General features: G+C 42.1%; 1 protein-coding gene across 9 annotated transcripts in view; it reads right to left on the bottom strand.

The window, feature by feature from the left end:
- The window catches only part of kmt2cb (lysine (K)-specific methyltransferase 2Cb), a 58,300-nt gene that overhangs the window by 24,894 nt on the left and 16,588 nt on the right, over positions 1-16,818 (bottom strand). For 7 of the 9 annotated variants that reach the window (XM_047331799.1, XM_047331798.1, XM_047331802.1 and 4 more), the window contains exons 10-25: positions 16,509-16,623; positions 14,788-14,963; positions 14,238-14,611; positions 8,900-8,977; positions 7,912-8,645; positions 6,425-6,547; positions 5,138-5,254; positions 4,701-4,805; positions 3,788-3,892; positions 3,449-3,630; positions 2,900-3,064; positions 2,675-2,781; positions 2,451-2,522; positions 1,672-1,884; positions 394-513; positions 19-144 (exon numbers count right to left, since the gene is read on the bottom strand). In XM_047331799.1, coding sequence (XP_047187755.1) covers positions 19-144; positions 394-513; positions 1,672-1,884; positions 2,451-2,522; positions 2,675-2,781; positions 2,900-3,064; positions 3,449-3,630; positions 3,788-3,892; positions 4,701-4,805; positions 5,138-5,254; positions 6,425-6,547; positions 7,912-8,645; positions 8,900-8,977; positions 14,238-14,611; positions 14,788-14,963; positions 16,509-16,623 — 2,912 coding nt within the window. The remainder of the gene's footprint in view (positions 1-18; positions 145-393; positions 514-1,671; positions 1,885-2,450; positions 2,523-2,674; positions 2,782-2,899; positions 3,065-3,448; positions 3,631-3,787; positions 3,893-4,700; positions 4,806-5,137; positions 5,255-6,424; positions 6,548-7,911; positions 8,646-8,899; positions 8,978-14,237; positions 14,612-14,787; positions 14,964-16,508; positions 16,624-16,818) is intronic. The other 2 variants (XM_035633225.2, XM_047331805.1) reach the window with 2 other exon arrangements.

Genomic DNA, 16,818 nt, shown 5'->3' with positions numbered 1-16,818 from the left:
CATCATCGGTGTACAGACCTTCATCCTTTCCAAAAGGAATCTCTGACACGGAGCCAGAGGAATCCTTTCTGCAGAGGGATCGTTTGGCCTTGCCTGGACCTTGGCCTGGACGGCTCCTCTGGCGGACCATGAAACCACCAATGCCTTTGAGGAAGAGATTAGAAATTGAATATCAATAAACATGTTGTGATTTTACAGATGAAATTTCAAGTTTTAACTGGTTCTATTAACTGTCCTTTGCATTCAGCATGAACAGAGAAACACTAGGTAGAGCCCTGTGTACATCAGAGGCCATAAGCAAGATGGCAGTGCTTTGCAAGAGCTCCAGCGTCGGGCATGTACTGCACCATTTTACGCTTCAGAGGAGCTGTCTCCTTCAATCAGGTGCCCTACCCGGCCGGTACGGTTTCCTCTTCCTCTTCTTGCCGCCGTCGCCCCCCTTGGAGTCGTCTTCTGCTGGCTCTCGCTCCAGGCTCGAGTCAGACTTCGCCTCGCAATCTATGAGCTCCGCCTCTGTGAGAGGGAGAGAGCATTGATGATGAGTGACAGCCCTGCAGCAGAGAGCACCCCGGCCAGGCCCCTCGACACAGCGCAGGGGTCAGTTCTATCTGAACTCTTCTCAGCGGCAGGACATTAGACTGATTGAAATTAAGTTCACCAGGTCCATTACTAAGGAGCTTCATTGTTAGAAGGTTTTTTCATGCTCTTTACCTTTTTAGGGATTTTTTTTTTTTTACTCTGACTCTGAGAAAGACTTTTGGCAGAGGTAAATAACATAAGCAAATTCTATTATTACTAAGTAAAGGCATTCAAGGCATTCATACCAGAATTATTTGAGACATTTTTTTCTCAATTATTATTTACTGTTAGTTAAACAGAGGGTGCGCAGTAGTAAAAAAATAATGTTATTCACACTGATGGAGAGATTTACATTTCAGTGTGTTCAGACCAGCCATGAAGCAGATTTTTCCATGGGATGAGATTACATACAAAATCAATGCAAAGAAGTGAATAAACGTAAATAAATATTTGAACTCTAGCTAAATATTACAATGACGCATTGTGCAAAAGCCAATTGGCGTTGCAATCCTCCCTATGTCACTGTCGTAAGACTTAGAAGTTGGACATTAGCTTTAGCCCCAGTTAGCACAACTTCTTTGTGCGGCTCTTCCATCTGCATTCATGTCTGCCTTTTCAACAGTTCATGCTTACGTGTGTTTGTGTGTGTTCAGAGGAGGTTTGTCGGAGAAAGTGGAAGGGTGAACAGGCAAATATTTGCGGGTTGTGTGAACAACGTGAATAAGCACAATTGATCCAGTGGCCAACTTGCGCGCGTCGGTGTGAACACAGCGTTTGACTGCATTAATCTATCTTTAAGTTGACCTAATATATCCATCTTAGTGTAAATAAAACATAAAAAAAAAAAGTGTGATGCATGCTACATTATTTTTAATGTGGAGCTAATTGCCCAATTGGATTCGCTTTGAAGTTCAAACTGAGCAGCTGTTTAGCGTTGAACAACATAAAAATGGAAAGAAAAAACAGCAACAATCCAGCCAGCTATAAAAATTGTGAAAAGCCAGTATTGATAGTCTGCGTCAACACTATACTGAAGGTCTCTGATAAATAGTCTTGAGATGAAAGCAGCAGCTTGTGTGAGAAAACAAGTACCTCTGTTGTCCTCCATGTCTTCATCACGAGAATGTTCTGAGAGGAGGTCTACAGGAGCTTGAAGCACTGCAACACTGTTCTGGTTGATGATTTTTAGCTTCAGCTTCGGCTTTTGCTTCCTGCGCCGTGAAGCTGTAGCAGACAAGCTCTGCAGCTGGCATAGCCCCGACTCTGTCAAACAGACACCATCCTGGGTGTAGGTCCTCGACAGATCTGAAAACACCAGATTAGTAAAATTAGCATTTAGGGTAATAAACTTAAGTCAAATCACCATCTTATAGAAAGAAAGAAACCCTACGTTTTTACTTATATCTGCAAATGTTCCCATACCAGTATCGGAAATGCCTGTTGGAAATGCTGGGTCAGGGATTGGCGAGTAGGTGACTCTATGTACCAATCCCATATAATTTCTTTAAAGTATATTAGTTTCACCAAGATAAAAATGTGATTTTCTTTTCACGGAAATCCCCCAAAAATTTGTGTGGCTACACGTAAACAGCATTGAAAAGAAAGTGTTATTTATTCCTAGATTTATTTAGTATTGAAGTTGCTGTTACACTTTTACTGTACTGTTTAAAACTTTATAGCTCTTATTTCTATAAGCTGTGGCTGCACTTGAACAGCTATTTAAAGTCCAGCGTCTTTGATTTATTAATTTGTTATTTTTCAGTTATGATTGTCAAACTAGAAAATAAAAGAAGTTCCATTGCATTCAGTAACGGACAGCTGTACGGAACTTCCCTACTTATAATCTATCGATTTTAAAGCTGTGAACTTACCCATCTCTTTAGCCTTTGTGACAATCTGTGTCATCACTACAGGCTCAATGGCGTCTCTGGCCTTAGTCACAACTGCAGCAGCACAGGGCACAAAAAAAAGCCATTAGTAAAGATCAGTAGAAACAGGAGGATCTAATATCCTGGCCGAGGTTATTCACGCCACTGTAGACACATACATAAAAAACATTGTGTGAAAAAAACACATTTAGAGAAATCACTCCCACCTTTAGTGGTCTTAAAAGCTCGGCACATTGTGCAGTCAAAGCTGCTGTCTGCGGCTTTCTCGACATCTTCCTCTGAGTGGAGACCCTGACAAGAGGCATGAAACCATCTATGGATAGGGAGGAGAGAGGATGTTTAGATAAAAGTGAATTATGTTTTTAAAAAAAATGTTTTAAAATTGAATGAAGGCTTCTTGAAGTGACAGCTTTTGTAGAAACACTGGTCACCTGTCACATTGGCGGCACTGCACGATGATGGTGCCTTCACTGTAGTCCACCAGGCAAATGGGACACGTTGGGATGCTGGCACAGGGGGCACACTGGGTGTAATTATTCTGCCAGTCACACCTCAGGCCCGGTGTGGTGGCGCCACACTGGGTACAGGACACACACCTGCAGGAGACACAGATGAGAGAGGTCATTCTACACAGGTTATTTCAAAGAGGATAACGCAGATTAACTGAGCTGCAAGAGTCCAGGTTACTCACTACCTGTCAACATGCTGCAAAAATGATTTTATTATTATCATAATTATTACCTGTTCGTTTGAAGTTTTAAATTCAGTAAATCCCCTCTACTGATGATTTTGAAGTTAAGAGGGGTAAGAAAAATTATAAAGATATTTATTGATCTGGAAGAGGGGAAATGTGGAAAAGTGTTGCTTAACATGACAACACAATGTTCATTAATGTGTAATGGTGTCAATCTTAATGTAAATTTACCACAAATTTAATTCTAAATCAACATGAGATGCGATACAATCACCAAGCTACTCACCATTTGCACTTCCAGCTCTCCTTGGGTACGTTCTGCAGCGGTGGATCCAGGCAGTAGGTGTGATAGCTGATGTCACAATCGTCACACAGCAGCAAGCGGCCAGGATCTGTAGCCTGGCCACAGGCCTCGCACACCGTGCACTCCAGACAACGCCAGCCTTTACTCAGCACAATCTTAGTGATCTTTGATAGAAACAAAGAGGCACTCATAAGATAAGATAGTCCTTTATAATCACCTATACTGTATAAGGGTGTGTGTGTGTGTGTGTGTGATAGGATGGTATTTCTACTATGTAATCTAGTATATTCGATGTGTGGTGTAAAAAAGAGTTAAACATACCTTTAAGCCGACACAGAATGGATGGTAGCACTGGCCACACTGAGCACAGGCCAGAAGACGGCCTTCTGCACCAAGGCCAAAACTCCCACACACCACACACATGTCCTGAAATGAAGGAACACAATATGAGTTATCTCATATCACTGTGGCAGTCCAACTTTTGCCATTCCAACCTTCCAGTTCAAATAATTGTTTTCTGTGTTGAAAAAGAACAAACAAATAAACTAGTCAACTGCGGCAATTTTCTTTCTGATACCCAACATTTAGCTCACCACCCTATCACATGGGTTTCAATAGGTTCTGCAGATTTATTGCCAATGGCGCTATAAAAAGGCCATTGTCTACATTATTTCATCCTGAAAACAAAAAAAAAGACCTTATTTGCTTTTCACAGAAAAATAAAATAAATGAAAGTAAGGACAGTGGATTTATTCTATTCTTGCATAAAAGCACCTTTCAAATGCAAGCTTAAAAGAATACAGGAGTCTTTCAGAAAACTTTGGGCTTTTAAGACCTTTTTGTAACCAGGATAATTGAGTGAGCCCCACGGCTGAGAACAAGACGGAACAGTTTTTTGAGAACCGACCGGTTCCACTTAAACCATTCTTGGATGTGATAAGATGCCCCCTGTATTGTTTAATTGCATAGTTACTTCTGTAAACAATTAGTAAACAACCAGTAGTTTTAAGGCAGAAAGGATGTTATTTCAGTTTGATACAGTGTTATATAATCCACTGCATTTCCTGCAGACAGCTCTTCGCAGGAATTAATGATCTCCAGTGGGAGAGGTCTTTAAGCACAGACTTAATTTCAGGTGATCTAAGTGAATGGAGAAATGCATGGCTCAGTATTTAAAATGATAGACATGAGCCGCACACTCTTAGAATTAAGAAGAAAAAAAGCAAACAAACACCTGTTTTAGGGTGAAACTGTCATTGCTGGAGAAAATGACCACTGTGTTATGCATGGCATTCTCTTCCTCCTCCTTGACCGGGTACTGTGTTTCTATTGTGGTAATCTGAATATCAAGAAAGAATACACAAAATACACAAACTTAATACAGTGTAATGACATAAGCAGTATCATCATCAAGAGTTAATAGGACACATGCTATATTGGATTAATTACTAACACTGCTGAGTCAATCTTTGGCCTTATTGACGAACCAGCCCTCATGAAATAAGCAATCTTCACCATAAAATTAAACTAGCAGTTTTCTCTGTCATTAACATTAATGCTTCTTATTATACATTATCCTTGCCGTTAGCTAGAAGGGAAACAAACACTGATTTGCATACAGTCCAATATTTGCGAAAGAGGTCAAGATGTCATCCAGCGGATAGCACATACCCCAGGGTTGATGCTTGGACAGACTCCATTCTTGCCTCTGGCCCTGCCGCGTCCAGCTCTACCTGATAGACCAGCCCCTCTGGGCCTCCTCCTCCCAGGGAAGCCTGATCCTCGACCCTGTGGAGGCAGATAAAAAAAAAATCAGATCAGACAATGACCACTCAAAAAAAACAGAATGAATAGAGGTTTTGGTTGTTTGCAAGAGTTTTTTTTCGCTCTCGCACTTGCTGAATCTCAGTAGACAAGATGTAAAGGCTGGATGGGGTGAACCTCTCATCACTTTGTGGTGATGTTTGTATGGATGGAAACTGCTACTGCCAAGTGTAGCCTGTACGATTAGTAATATACTTTATCCATTCAAGTATCTATGTTAGCACTGCTATGGCGATGGCACTCTTTAGAAATCTGCAACATGATACAAATGCTCAAAAAGAATCAACCTGATTCTTGGCATTTTCATAATTCATGGAAATTACTGTTATTTGAGAAATCCATTACAATTTCTGCCAGACAGCCAGCAAATGATAGAGTTGAGAAAATGCCTCTGAGCCGTTGTTCCAGCAAAGCGAGTTCCACGGCGGCGTTGGCCCATTTCTGACAGGAGGCGTCTGCCTAATCACGACTGTCAAACTTAAGTCTACCCCAGCGTTACAGCACCTGCCCCAGAATCCCTCTCCATTCACCCCACATTTGGCCCTGATCCCAAATCTGAGGCACCTCCCACCCAATGCACCTCCTGACAGACACTCAGTGTGATGGTGTTTAACCTGGACTGGACCCCTGCAAACAGCATACAAATTAACCCTCACCCAGCTTTGCTAGGCACAATCACTGTCACCATGGCAACCGACTGCCACAGCCACTTAAGCAGTTTTGAATAAGACACATTAAAAAAAAGAAAAAAGAATAGAGCAATGCAGGACATGGTTGATAAAGACGAAACGTGTAAAATCATTCATCAATAAAAAAAAAATTTCGCCCAAATGTTTGTTTAGACTGGAATATTTTACTAAACCAAACCCTTGATCTGTCAATTCAACTGCAAAGCCAGGACGACCCATTATCACCATGGCCACATCTGTCAGTTCCACTTCATAAAGTCAGTAGCTCAGCCATTGGTTTCTCAATCGCCTCTCACTGTAAGGTGGCGGTAATTGTTAGTGTAGTCTATAAAACGGATCACAGTGACATTCAGGAACACTCAGGGAGTGTGTGTCACCAGGGTAAACAGAGGGCTAACAGAGGGCAGCTGCTGCCCTGCCGTCTCTGGTGAGCCACAGTATTTACCACTCTGATGCTCCAGCCGGGGCTGCCAGAGGACTGCCTGGTCTTTAGGATGTCCCACCCCTCTGGCTGGTCTGGCGACCAGGACAAGGGGGAGCTCACACTGCTATGGGGGCTCCATGCACCCTAAGGTAAGGGGGGAGGCGGGTGAGAGAGTGAGAGATAGGGAGGGAGGGAGGGAGGAGGGCGACAAAATGCAGCAACTTAAAAACAAAGCCAGCGAAAAACAAAACAGAGAGAGATGTAGAGGGTCTAATGTAGATATTTGGGAACAATGTCCGATGTTCGGAAATATGAATAGTTTAAGTTGTTAGGTTACATTCTATGTTAAAGCCATTCATTAGGCTTCTCATGCATAGTTAAACAGGCATGTTTCTAACTGACTCTTCGTAAAGGCGAAATTAGAGCGCACAATTGTGTTAGTTGCAATTCATGGCACCATAGAGCAGAAAAAGAGGCCCTATATCCTCTCGCCATGAAAAGTGTACATGTGAGATGTTGAAAAAACAAGAGGAATTGCATCAGCACAGCAGCACATTAACCTATTAGACAAAAGCATGCTGGACTTAGAGTAGGAACATTTTAATTTCTGCAATATTTTTCCTCAGGCCTCGTGTGACAAATTAGCTCAAGCCATTTACTGTTTATTTAAGAGATGGGATAAAAAATACTTTTTGTAGTACGTAAATAAGTCTACCCTCACCAGCATCATTCATAATGTACAGCACAGTGATTCGCTTCCCTTTATTATTTGTCGTAGAGAGTCTACATTTGTTGTCAGTGGGATTTTTTAATTAATTTGTTTTAACGACAACGAAAATCTGATATTTACAAGTTATTTTCCTCAGCCACAAGTGACCCACTACAGTTGTAATGTGGAGATAACTAGAATATGGTTATGGGTAATGTGTGATTTGTGACTTGATTAATGTCCATGATCCCAAATGAGACAATATAGTGGCACGTGTGTATGGACATGAGATGAAGGGACTGATGACAATGACACTGAGGTGAAATATGATCAGGACTGTAGGTAAAATATGTTCCAACCATGAACAAAAATGAACAGCAAATATAACTAACACCTAAGCTGAGTTCGGCATGAACATTGTCTCTAATTAGTCTTGTAGTGAACAATTGAAGACAGCACAGGGAGTTGAGGCAGAGCATCAGTTGCCATGCTGTTCTCCTGCTTTGCTAGAATTGAGTCCTGCAAAGCACAACCTGACTGAAAAATAAGAACATGACATATGAAAATGAGTCATTTTAACCCACCAAGTACTAACAAGAAAAAACTAAACAAATCCATCTTCAGAGCAGAGCCCACAGGACATATGTGAGATATATGTCATTGGAGTTCACAAGCAATGTGCTGCAATGATTAGCCTACACTCTGGGGGTATAAAATTTGGGTGGGGGCGGTAAAAAAGACAAAACAGAGACACAAAACGCATCACTGCTCCTTTGTGATGTTTTATCCAGTTTCCTACCTGTTTCACTCTTGGCCTCCCAGGAGAAAACTTCCTCTTGGTGATAGCTGGCTTTCCCATTCCTATCTTTGGGGTGAGTGGTATGAGGGTGGTGGTGGTGGACATCACACTGCCGTTGTCACCCAGTGACGGCAGGATCTGGGACTGCGGTAGTTCCCTGGGAGATGTCCCGTGAAACAGAGGGGATGAGTGGGAAGGAGAGGAAACCATTTCAGCCAACCTTTCCACAGACGTCTTGAGGGGTTTCTCCTCTGAAGACAGACTGGGAAATGACAGATGCGGCGTGCCCTCTGGTGTAGTGTCCATCTCCTCTGATGTACTCTTGGCTGAGGGCTCAACAGTCTCTGCCAGGTTTCTGTGAAAAACGCCCTCCCTCATCTCCGTGTTAAGTTCTTTCGGAGCAGTTTCCAGAAAAGAATTCCTGACAACATCCATACTTGAAGGCAGGGGTAGCGAGACCTCCACTGGTTGGTCCGTGACAGGTACTGATGCAGTACTTGGTTCTTTGGTGGCTGGGATGATGGCCTTAAAATCCTTTGTGCTGGGGTCGGCCATGCCCTCTTCAGGGCAGGCCTCTGTCTTTGCTGGTTTGATTTGTAACGTGGTGTCCTGTGTCTGTAGTGCCTCCGCAGAGAGCTGTACTGGAAAAGACTCCGTCTCCTGGTGGCAGGGAGTCGCTGAAGACGCAGGACTCTCTGTAGATGTGAGCTGGGTTCTTGCTGCTGGTTTTGTTTCTGTTGGAAAAAAATTGACAGTGGGTGGATTTTATATGAGTGTCACTACAGAAATGTTAATGTCAATAATGTAAATGACAGATGGATTTGGTCGAGAGACACTCGAGCACTGAAAACAATGTTTACAAAGCAATTTAACAGTGTGAATAAAGCTGTGCGCTTTACATAAAGCATAAACTGTTATATTTATGCAAATCAATATGAGGTTTGACAATGAAGATTAAGTTCTAAATCAACAAGCTGTGTGTACAAACCTGGTTTGAATTCTGTGGGGATTTTGTTGGCAGAAGGTTCAGTAACCTGCCTTTCAGCATCTCCTTCCACTGAGACTTCTAAAAGGAGAAAAAGATTATATTACAAAGGCATTATATATTAAAAAAATGATTGTTTGTGTGTCAAGAGTCGGGAGAGGTTTTGACGACATTAAAATTGTAAAGGAATAAGAAAAGAAAGAAAGTAGACCATACAGAAATGTTGGGCTTGGATGCTTAAATTTTAAACCACCTATTCAGCTGGGACAAAATAATATTTTCTTTATTGATTAAACGGCTGATTAATGAAACAAAAGAGAAAAAAAGACAAATGTCTGTCACAATTTTGCAGAGTTGAACGTGAAATTGTCAAATGTCTTGTTTTGTTTGACCGTATGAACAGATGTCCCAAAAAGGTATGACGGAGAAAACGGACGGATAGTCACCAGGTCGAGAAAATGAGGCTAATGTGTAAATGCCTGGAACCTGTATTCTCTGGAATCACCAGCAGAGGACGACTCCCTGGTTGCAAAAAGAAGTCAGTTTCTATAGAAGTCAATGGGAATATGACTCTACTTCTCCCTTGATTTATAACGTCAGTAAACATTTTCCTGAGGAGTCTATGGTCTCAAATGTCAGTTTCAAGTCTTCTCCAATACGGCATGATGTTCATTATGCAAATTGTGGTCTCATTAGTAAAATAGACAATAACGCACTGTAGCGTGGATACAGCGTGATTGACAGCTGGTTCGTCAAATCGGTGCATGGTTGCAAGTGTAGGTGGGTGCGCAGTGGACGAGCTCTCAGTGACACCCACCCCCAATTCTATGTCCAGTTCCAAAAACACAAACATGGCGCTGGTCAGTAAAACCACTGAGCATTATCTTGTGAAAAAGGTTAAACGTCTAATTTCACCATGTGTTGCAGATCAACATTTATCTCCTGAGCCAATAACTGGAATTTTATATGGTTTTATATAAGTGCACTGAGATTTTATATGGATATATCTCTTGGCATGATATATCACGTAGGGGTGAAACATTAATTTTGATGCCCTGACTTAATGAGCTATTGTATGAGCCTTGAAATGGAGGTGGCAGTAGTGTTACTAGGAGGCGGAGGCTTTCGAGTCATAATAATGCATAAAAAGACAATGAGACAAGCTTGTATCGGACTACATTTGGTATCAATCTATGAACTCCCACCCTCTCTTTCTCTGTTTTTGTAGTGTCTCATATCCTCTCTCTCCATTTGCTTTTAAGTCAAAGGCATCACTGCATTCGACTAGTCTGGTATGAATAGAACTAGTCATTCCTGGCTATAAGGCATCCACATTAAGATCCAATACTCTGCCAGACAGCCTCTGACAGTACAGATAGCCTAGTATTACGAAGGCACCCACCACTTCAATCCACAAGTTCCCATGTCACAGTGATCCTGACACACACATGCACCTGCTAAGCATCTCTGCCAGGGAAGAGGGTAACCATGACAACCAACATCCCAGGGTCTGTGTGCTCCAGGCTCATGACTGTGCAGCTTGCAGGTGCTCATCCGGTGCCGATGCCAGAAAGTCAATTAGGAGATGGGCTCCCAACCATCTCCAGCATTCAACTATTGACCAAGCTGAACACACATTCTCATTCATATTAACACACCGCTTCCTATATCTCCTACAGTGAATACAGTGATGGTTTAGATAAATACTTGGCGTTGATTAATGCAGCAGAGGCCTTCGGCGTTAAGCCCGCACTATATGAGGAACATTTAAATGTGCATATACAGTGGATATGTCTTCCTCTGCCATTGTGGTATAGCCAACCTCACAGTCATCATCAAATTAACACCAATTAATCTGAGGGTAACTAACATCTAGCTGCGGCTTCGTCTGATTGGCCAAATGTTGTAGATGCATGGCCCAAGCATCCGGGGCTTCATCTGATAAGTCAAATGTACGAGCTTAATGTTGAGGTTGCAGCCGTGAGCCAGTGGGGCTCTTTACATATGTTATATTTACCTTATCTTATAAATGCAGTACTCCTTATCCAGCTATCTATTGATAAATCATATTGATTCTTCTTATTATTATTTAGGATAGAACAGGATTAGACTAAATAAAATAAGTTAATAAAGCAGCAACAATAATGTTTACAGCAGCAGATTTACTCAGTATATAGGCTCAATTATGTCTCTCTGGAAACTAATATGGAATTGGAAAAAAAACATGACATGAAAACACAGACATCAGTCACAATCAGTCATCTCCTCCATCCTCCTCCCTCTGATGCGTATGAGGATTCCTCGCCTGCAGCTAACACTGCTAGAGAGGGGGTGGCTGCTTCCTCAGCCTGTGGCCACATCAGTTTGCAAACATTTGATATATATTTAAAAGATTTGTGGCAAATGACGCTAGCAGCAAACATACAGCCAACTTTGGTTTAGCTTGTTTGTAAGAATTCACTATCAAATCAACGCTGTGGTTGTGGATGGAAGTGGTTGAAAATATTGCTTATCTATGTGTTTAAAGCTTGTTGAACAGGTGGTATGATGAAGAACCCTTATCAGCTTTTTTTATGATGATGATGTAAACTTAATGTATTCACCTCTCTCTCTATATATACATATATATGAAATGTACCCATTGACAAACATGTAAGCAGTCACTGAATCTTATTTTTTAAATCAATACACTGATCACATGTACACTCAACAGACAAAACCACAGTGCCTTGCAAACTACATCCAATGATGAAGCAGTTTATGACCACAGGAAACAGCTGGTGAAATGAGAGCACACGTGTATAGTGAGCGGAGCAGGCAAGCTGTGTGAGCAATCATGAATGAGCCAGTGTAGCTCCAAGGCAGGTTTGCAGACGCTGGATCTCATATCATCACATCATGCTACTACAACCCGTTTTCTCCTGCCACTGGAGTCTGCTGGCTAGACAAGAGTGGGCAGCCGACGTACCACTGCTACCGCAGCTCATCCTTTATTTCCCTGATACTTCTCTCCACTTCTCTCCACTGAGGAGAGGAGACTACACCTCCTCTCTGAACTTCTGCAAATAGCAGCATCATCTAACTAAGGATGTTGGTACAGCTAGCACCAGCAGAAACAAAAGGTTTACTATGGGGAGCGTGCTTCTGCTTCTAAATGCTATGGGTTTCATCGATTGCACACCGATATTAGTGCGATACAGACTCAACCACTGCGATCAGGTATCGTGACAGTCCACTAAATTCTTTTTTATTTTTTATAGTTAAATTTTAAAAACTATGTAGTTCTTTGTTTAAAGTATGTCTACGGGTGGGTCCCATGTTGTTATCTTGATGATTAAATGTCCAACGAAGAGTCAGTTTTATTCCGCCAGTACATCTATCAAGGTAATAGCTTAGCGTTAGCTTGTAGCAGGAGCAGTCCAGCAAAGACAGTTGTTAGAGGGGCAGTAAGCGATTCTAAATCAATACACGTTTTGTAAAAATCTGTTATCTGTCGCTTGTGTGTTCTGCGCCAAAAACCCAGATTTTGTTGGTGCAGGCCAGGCTCTTTAAATCAAAAACAAAAAAATTATGCGGACCGCACCTCACAACGCTGCATGTGCAGTAAACATCACTCGTCAACACCTTCAGAGACGTGGTAGCGGGTGGCACTGCAACTCTGCAATTTTGGCCTAGTGGTTAATGCGTCGAACTCCCATTCCCGAGGTCGCAGGTTTGCCGCTCAGTCAGAGCAGTAAAATCACAACAACAACAAACGGAGAAACAAGCTTTCATCTGTGTAATTGAACACTGATCACAAACCTTACCTGACCAACTTAAATCATATCACTTCTCCAGTCTTAATCATCACTAACAAAAGAGGCAAGGTGCACTCTGTCATGTTGTTCCTGATCTATTAGAAACAGAATACATTTCAAATTAAAGGCTATATATGTACTGGAGTTACAATTTATCAAACTAAACCAGGTCTCTCAATAAACCTTAAAAAAAGGATTAACTACAAAATAAATCTTCACAAAAATCTAATTTTACAATAGTGTAGAAGGAGCTTAAGAGAATAGGTAAGGAAGTTCTACAGGTACCATTACTATTGGTAGTAGTTTTACAAACTAAGGAACGCTCTGTTCATGTTTAAGTCAAGCCTGGCGTCATCTACAGATACGAGAATGACCCCGGTTTCTCCCATACAGTGAGACATACAGTTTATGGATTAAATACTGGTATTGTATCCAATATTCCAAGCCCAAAAGTTGGATAGGTCCCTGCCAAATGCCCTCTATCTACACATGGTCCTACAACAAAGAATGTACTCTATGTTTAATTTTGAGACCAGTAGTTAAGCTAGTTTTAGAAATTTTACTGAATGCGACTCAAGGGACCATAATTACAGTTACTTTAAACAACAAAATTCGAAAGTAGAGTCCAAGGTGTAAGAAGTCACTGTATCCAAGTCAGTCTGAATCTTGTTGATGCCATTGCAGAGACACGCACAAACACAAACACCAAGCGATCTGCAAGTTAATTATATAGTTTTTTTTACTTTGTTTCAAGAGACAGGATCAGAGAGCCTTAGCTCTCTCTTCCTCTTTTAAGTAGCATTTTCAAGTCTTGCCTAGTCTGAAGGTCAAACTGAAAGTCAAATGTAAAGTTGAATTAGTGTAGTATCAGCAGCGCACTGAAGTATTTTTTCTATCTTTTTTGCCTCAAGCTGCACGGCTGAGATTCAATTTGGAACTCAGTCGCTCAAGTATAGAGTTTCTCATTCAAATTGATGGGCAGCACAGACTACCTCCCCAGGAGAAAGAAAGCAAAAACAAAGTACTTTTAGTGTTCAAAACACAGAACAATAAAGACAATGGAGTGACTGTTAATCTGCCGGTAGTTGTACACCATCTGCTTATTGTGGAGTCCTCCGAAAATGCTCCCAATAAAATATCCTCTCTCTGGCCCTCGTCCAAAAAAACCTCTTCTCAATCCTTTCATCTGCAACAACTGCGACGTGCAGAACTTCAGAACTGATTCTACAGCCCAGTTTGGTCTCGCATAGCCAAACCTTTCAAATGCTTCTGCCTGGTGAGAGGCTGAGTCAATGAACCATCAGCTACAAAGATTGTCTTTCAATTTCCCTTGTATCACCTGGTGCTTCCATGGATTTTCCTTGCAATAACATAATAATTGCAAGGAAATAATAATAATAATAAGAAGAAAATGATTAATATGCGGATTAAAAACAGATAAGAATCCCAAATGGGTTACTTGGGAATAAAGAAAAATAAAGAGTTCAAGAAAGAAAAGTCAAGGAAGGAGATCAGAGCAGTTATTCTCCTGTATATAATCTAACCTTTGTGGAACAAAGACCTACCAGGCCTCTGGGCTGACGTGGCCAGCTTCTCCTCCTGGACAGTAGCCTGAGCAGGCTCTGGATCTGAGTTTGATGGAGCAGCGAGTAATTCCGGTTTGGGGTCATTGTGCATTTCAGGAGGCTGCTGGGTGCCAGGTTCTAGGTCTGTGTGCTTTTGAGCCAGCTGTAGGATAGTCTCAGAGTCTGTGTGCATGGATGCAGGCTGGGGGCTGAGCTCTGGGCCGGTATCCATATCCTCAGCCTGCAGCGCCTTCTCTGCAGCAGGGGACCTGCAGTTGGAACAGACATAGTCCTCTCTGGGATGGATTTCTGCTTGGCCTGAGTTCTGACGCTCGCACTCAAGGTGTAGCCATCTGAAAGGAGTGCACAGGAATTTTGAGGGATTGTTCGACAGAGATCTTTGTGCAATCCTAAAAAGTGACATATTTAATGCTGTGGTTTTCCTAGAGTTTCCTTGGTGTTAGCGGGGAACGTCAATTTGCTACAGGAATAAAACAAGGACAAAAACAAGAATGTCAGTATTCATTACCTTTTACAAGTGTGGCAGAATAGTAAGTCTTTGTGATGCTCAGGGTCCAGGATGCAAGTACACGTCGGACAGCACAGAGCAGGGTCCTGGTTTTGGACGCAGTTCTCACACAGCAGGCTGGTGTGGTGCCACTGCCCGCTGGATCGTGTCCCACATTGGAGGCAAACTCTGCAGTTCTGAGGAGCAAAGAAGACTTTCTTAGCACCATGACGTTCAGAGTCTTTCAGACCCGATGCAGGATGAACACAACAGTGTTTCTGTCATACAGAGTTGGCAAGTCAATAACATCATGAGAATCGAGAATGAAACAGGCCCACAGCGCATGTGTGTATTTTTCAGACCATGACTCTCTCCAGTGAAAACTTGAGGCAGAGCAGTTCAGAGGTCAGAGGTCAAAGAGAAAGCGTTGCTTTAATCAGAAAGATCATTTAGAGTAGATAGTTCCGATTAGATGCTGCTGGATTTACACAAGATAGTACAAACTGTTCAAGCTTTGGTCAAGTGGTCATTTGGCTTCTGTATCTGTTCATTTAAAATGGCACTTGGTCTTCAGTACTTTGCTCATGATTGGAATGAAAAGAGGCTCCTCTGAAACCTTTGTGCCATAACTGAACAGACACACAAAATGTAAAAAGAACGAGATTCTTCCCAGCGACGGTTGGTTTCCACTGTTCCTCGTAATTTTTACAATACATGGTCATAAAGCTTGTCCATGAAAAGTGTAACAGCACTCACTTTCTCTCAGCAATATAATCACTAGCTCGCCACTCAGCTTGAGTAAGCCCCCCCACCCCACCCCCCAGGACACAGCCTGCCACTCTGGAGCTCATACATGCTGGACAACATGAGGTGGCCCACGACAGAGCATCGAAACTAGAACAATGACTCATGTTTCATTGATCTCCATTTCAGTAAGATGACTGCACCGAGAACGGAAAAACCACAGTGCGAGTGGGGACAGAGGTTGGTGGCGGGTGCTCGGCAGACGCAAGTGCCAAGGTTGTATGTGGGTTTTGTTCCTCCTGCACTGCGTCAGACCGAGAAGCAAAGTGAGAAGAGCTTTCGTCACCTGCTGCCTCTATCGCCATGGCTTCCTCTGACCGCTGCAGAAAATTGGGTGGTGGGTTAACCAGCTGCCTAAGTGACAAGCACACCATTTACGCTGCTGGAGGATGGAGGGTGGGGCTGCACTGAGGGATGTGGGTGATTAACATGCACACGCATGTACGCACGCATACAAATTACTTTATCTTAGGGCACCGAGGATAAACCGAAGCCTTTAAAGATCAGCCAGTGAATCACCACTTTACCGCAGGAAGTGCACATATACACCAGCAACAAGTCATATTTAAATGGGTGGACGTATCACTCACACAGAGAGGAGATTCCTGTCCTCTCAGTGTGAGTCACTGTATACAATTATGTATATGTCCACCTACCCCAAGACTACTAATGGAAATTGTCTAAATTTGGTATAAAGAAATTTTCTTTTTGTTTGAGATTAATGTATGTGTGTTTAAATCAATTCTAAATAACCCAGAGCATCTTCTGGATTATGTTCTGTTACCAAAGTTTTCTATCAGCGCGAATCGGACAACAAACACGGATACAGATGATATTCATCAGTCATGCTTTACTATTTTTTTTAACATACCAACCAGAATAACCCTTTTTGATGTTGTCTTAACAATCCATTCAGTGTGACGTGAGGTCTTTCCTACCTTACATCTCCATCCATTGGTGGGAAGAGAGTCCATAGCAGGTTGCAGACAGAAGGTATGGTAGCCTTTGTCACACAAGTCACACACCAGCATTTTAGTGTCCTCTCCAGGATTCCTGCAAAGAGAAAGGAAAGATTGAATGACATATTTGATATACTTCACATGACGGGCACAAAGCAAAGCAGGATTTTCATTTACAGTGGCTAACCCTATTGCCTGCAGCAATGTGTAGGCGAGGACAAGTAGCAAGTTGCATTTAACCAGTAAAGTTTTATTTATTTGTAAGTAATTACTGAATTAGTCTATCCTG

This window comes from Scophthalmus maximus, chromosome 5 (genome assembly GCF_022379125.1).
Source record: "Scophthalmus maximus strain ysfricsl-2021 chromosome 5, ASM2237912v1, whole genome shotgun sequence".
Lineage (NCBI taxonomy): Eukaryota > Metazoa > Chordata > Actinopteri > Pleuronectiformes > Scophthalmidae > Scophthalmus > Scophthalmus maximus.
Note: the sequence above shows the minus strand (reverse complement) of the source record. Positions and strands in the feature narration are given on the sequence as shown.